At 42.4% G+C, this 2,404-nt stretch overlaps 1 protein-coding gene across 1 annotated transcript; it reads right to left on the minus strand.

Annotated features, from left to right (window-relative positions):
* Window positions 1–670: 670 nt before the first annotated feature.
* LOC133792288 (uncharacterized) lies at window positions 671–2,404 on the minus strand. Its single transcript, XM_062230194.1, has 3 exons — window positions 1,675–2,404; window positions 1,387–1,512; window positions 671–1,299 (listed from the first exon to the last, which is right to left on the minus strand). The coding sequence occupies exons 1-3, from the start codon at window positions 2,402–2,404 to the stop codon at window positions 671–673; spliced, it is 1,485 nt and encodes a 494-aa protein (XP_062086178.1).

Below are 2,404 nucleotides of genomic sequence, written 5' to 3' on the forward strand. Positions count from 1 at the left end.
TATAGATGATAGTGAGCAAGAAGAGTGGGTATGGAATAGGCAAGATGATTGAGGAAGGTGAAGGTATTTAAGATTGAGGAAGGTGAGAGAGAATGGGAGGATGATGAGGGTATTTAAGATTGATAATGGTGTGTAGGGCTTAAGAGAAGAAGAAGAAGAATGGAGAATGGGAGAATCGGTTTGTATTTAGGAGAAGGGTGAATGAATGGTGAAAAGGGAAAGAAAATAGGCATTTAGGCAGTTACTGGGCTCGTGCCGCGGCAGGGGTATTTAGTGGCCGCGGCACAGAAGTCTCGGATTTGGGGGGTTCTGCACGTGCCGCGGCAGGGATTTTCTGTGCCGCGGCACACTCCTCTCGGCTTGTGGGTGTGCATCGTGTGCCGCGGCAGGAACTTTTATGTGCCGCGGCAGACATGTTTCTGGATTCGGGCCTTCTTCTCGTGCCGCGGCAGGGCTTTTATGTGCCGCGGCATGGTGCCTTTTTCTGCATTTTTTTTTACTTATTTATTTTTATTTTTATTTTTTTCACGTTTTTCACGGTTTAAAGAGAGAATCAGAGTACAAAAAATTGAAAAAACTAAATGTTCAACTTAAAAATAAAAATAAAAATAACTAAAACTGAAAACAATAAAGATGGCTACGTTTAACGTCGCTAGCTCGACTCAGAACTTCACTCTTCATCAACATAAACTGGGTCTTCAAGGTACATCACATGAACTTGCTCCTCCTCGGCCATTGACTCATAATAAGGCTTCAGTCTCTGGCCATTCACCTTGAAAGACTTCCCCGTGCTTGGGCTTACAACTTCGACCGCTCCATGAGGAAAAACCTTGGTAACAATGAACGGACCTAACCAGCGAGACTTCAACTTCCCAGGAAAGAGTTTAAGGCGAGAGTGATACATGAGAACTTTCTGACCTTCCACAAAGCTCTTCCGAAGAATATGTTTGTCATGAAAAGCTTTGGTTTTCTCCTTATAGATTTTCGAGCTCTCATATGCTTCATTGCGTATTTCTTCTAACTCATGCAATTGAAGCATTCTTTGTTGTCCTACAGCAACCGTGTCCATGTTACACTTCTTTACAGCCCACCACGCCTTATGCTCTAGCTCCACCGGTAGATGGCAAGGTTTACCATACACCAACCGATAAGGTGACATACCGATAGGTGTTTTATATGCCGTTCGATACGCCCACAAGGCATCATCAAGCCTTGTACTCCAATCTTTCCGGTTTGAATTTACAGTTTTCTCAAGGATCAATTTGATTTCACGATTAGAAACCTCCGCTTGCCCGTTGGCTTATGGATGATAAGCAACTGTCACCTTGTGAGTTACCCTATAGCGTCGAAACAATGCTTCTATACTCTTGTTACAAAAATGAGTACCTCGATCACTAAGTATAGCCTTAGGTGTACCAAAACGCACAAAAATGTTGGAGCGAATGAAATCCACTACTGTTTTTGAATTATCCGTTCTAGTTGCAATTGCTTCCACCCATTTAGACACGTAGTCTACCGCCAATAAAATATATTCATAGCCGAAAGAGGATGGGAATGGTCCCATGAAATCCATACCCCAAACATCAAAGATCTCAAGAATTAAAATGGGAGTTTGAGGCATTTGATCCTTGGCCGTTATGTTACCAACTCGTTGACAACGATCACATGCCTTACAATAAGCATAAGCATCTTTGAAAATTGTGGGCCAATAGAAACCGCTGTCAAATATCTTACGAGCTGTCCTCTTAGGTCCAAAGTGTCCACCACAAGCATAAGCATGACAAAAAGCAAGGATGGAACGAAATTCAGATTCCGGTACACACCTACGAATGATTTGATCAGTACAATGCTTCCAAAGATAAGGTTCATCCCATATATAGTGGCGAGCATCATGCTTAATCTTGTTCCGTTGTGCTTGTGTGAGATCACTTGGTAACTCCTTTGAAGCAAGGTAGTTTACAATGTCGGCATACCAAGGAATAACTTCTTGCATGGCAAGGAGTTGCTCATCTGGAAACCGCTCATGCAATGGTAAGAACTCCTCCTCCCGAATCAACCGACTCAAGTGATCAGCCACTAGATTTTCCGAGCCGCTTTTATCTTTTATCTCCAAGTCAAACTCTTGTAACAATAAAATCCACCGAATAAGTCTTGGTTTTGCCTCCTTCTTTGCTAGCAAATATTTAAGAGCAGCATGGTCGGTATATATGATTACTTTCGTCCCAATCAAATAAGAACGAAACTTCTCCAAAGCAAAGATAACCGCCAATAGTTCCTTCTCAGTGGTAGAGTAATTTAACTGTGCATCATTTAGAGTTCTAGAAGCATAGTAAATCACATGAGGAAGCTTGTCAACTCGTTTCCCTAGGACTGCACCCACTGCATAATCACTAGCGTCACACAT

This window comes from Humulus lupulus, chromosome 7, assembly GCF_963169125.1.
Source record: "Humulus lupulus chromosome 7, drHumLupu1.1, whole genome shotgun sequence".
NCBI classification, from domain to species: domain Eukaryota; kingdom Viridiplantae; phylum Streptophyta; class Magnoliopsida; order Rosales; family Cannabaceae; genus Humulus; species Humulus lupulus.

Excerpts from the sequence above, each read along its gene's own strand:
- LOC133792288 (XM_062230194.1), bottom strand. The coding sequence starts at position 2,404 with ATGTGTGACGCTAGTGATTATGCAGTGGGTGCAGTCCTAGGGAAACGA. Across the intron at positions 1,513-1,674 it reads CAAAGATGCTTATGCTTATT|ACTACGTGTCTAAATGGGTG; the intron begins GTAAGGCATGTG and ends TATTGGCGGTAG. Across the intron at positions 1,300-1,386 it reads GGCTATACTTAGTGATCGAG|CCAACGGGCAAGCGGAGGTT; the intron begins GTACTCATTTTT and ends ATCATCCATAAG.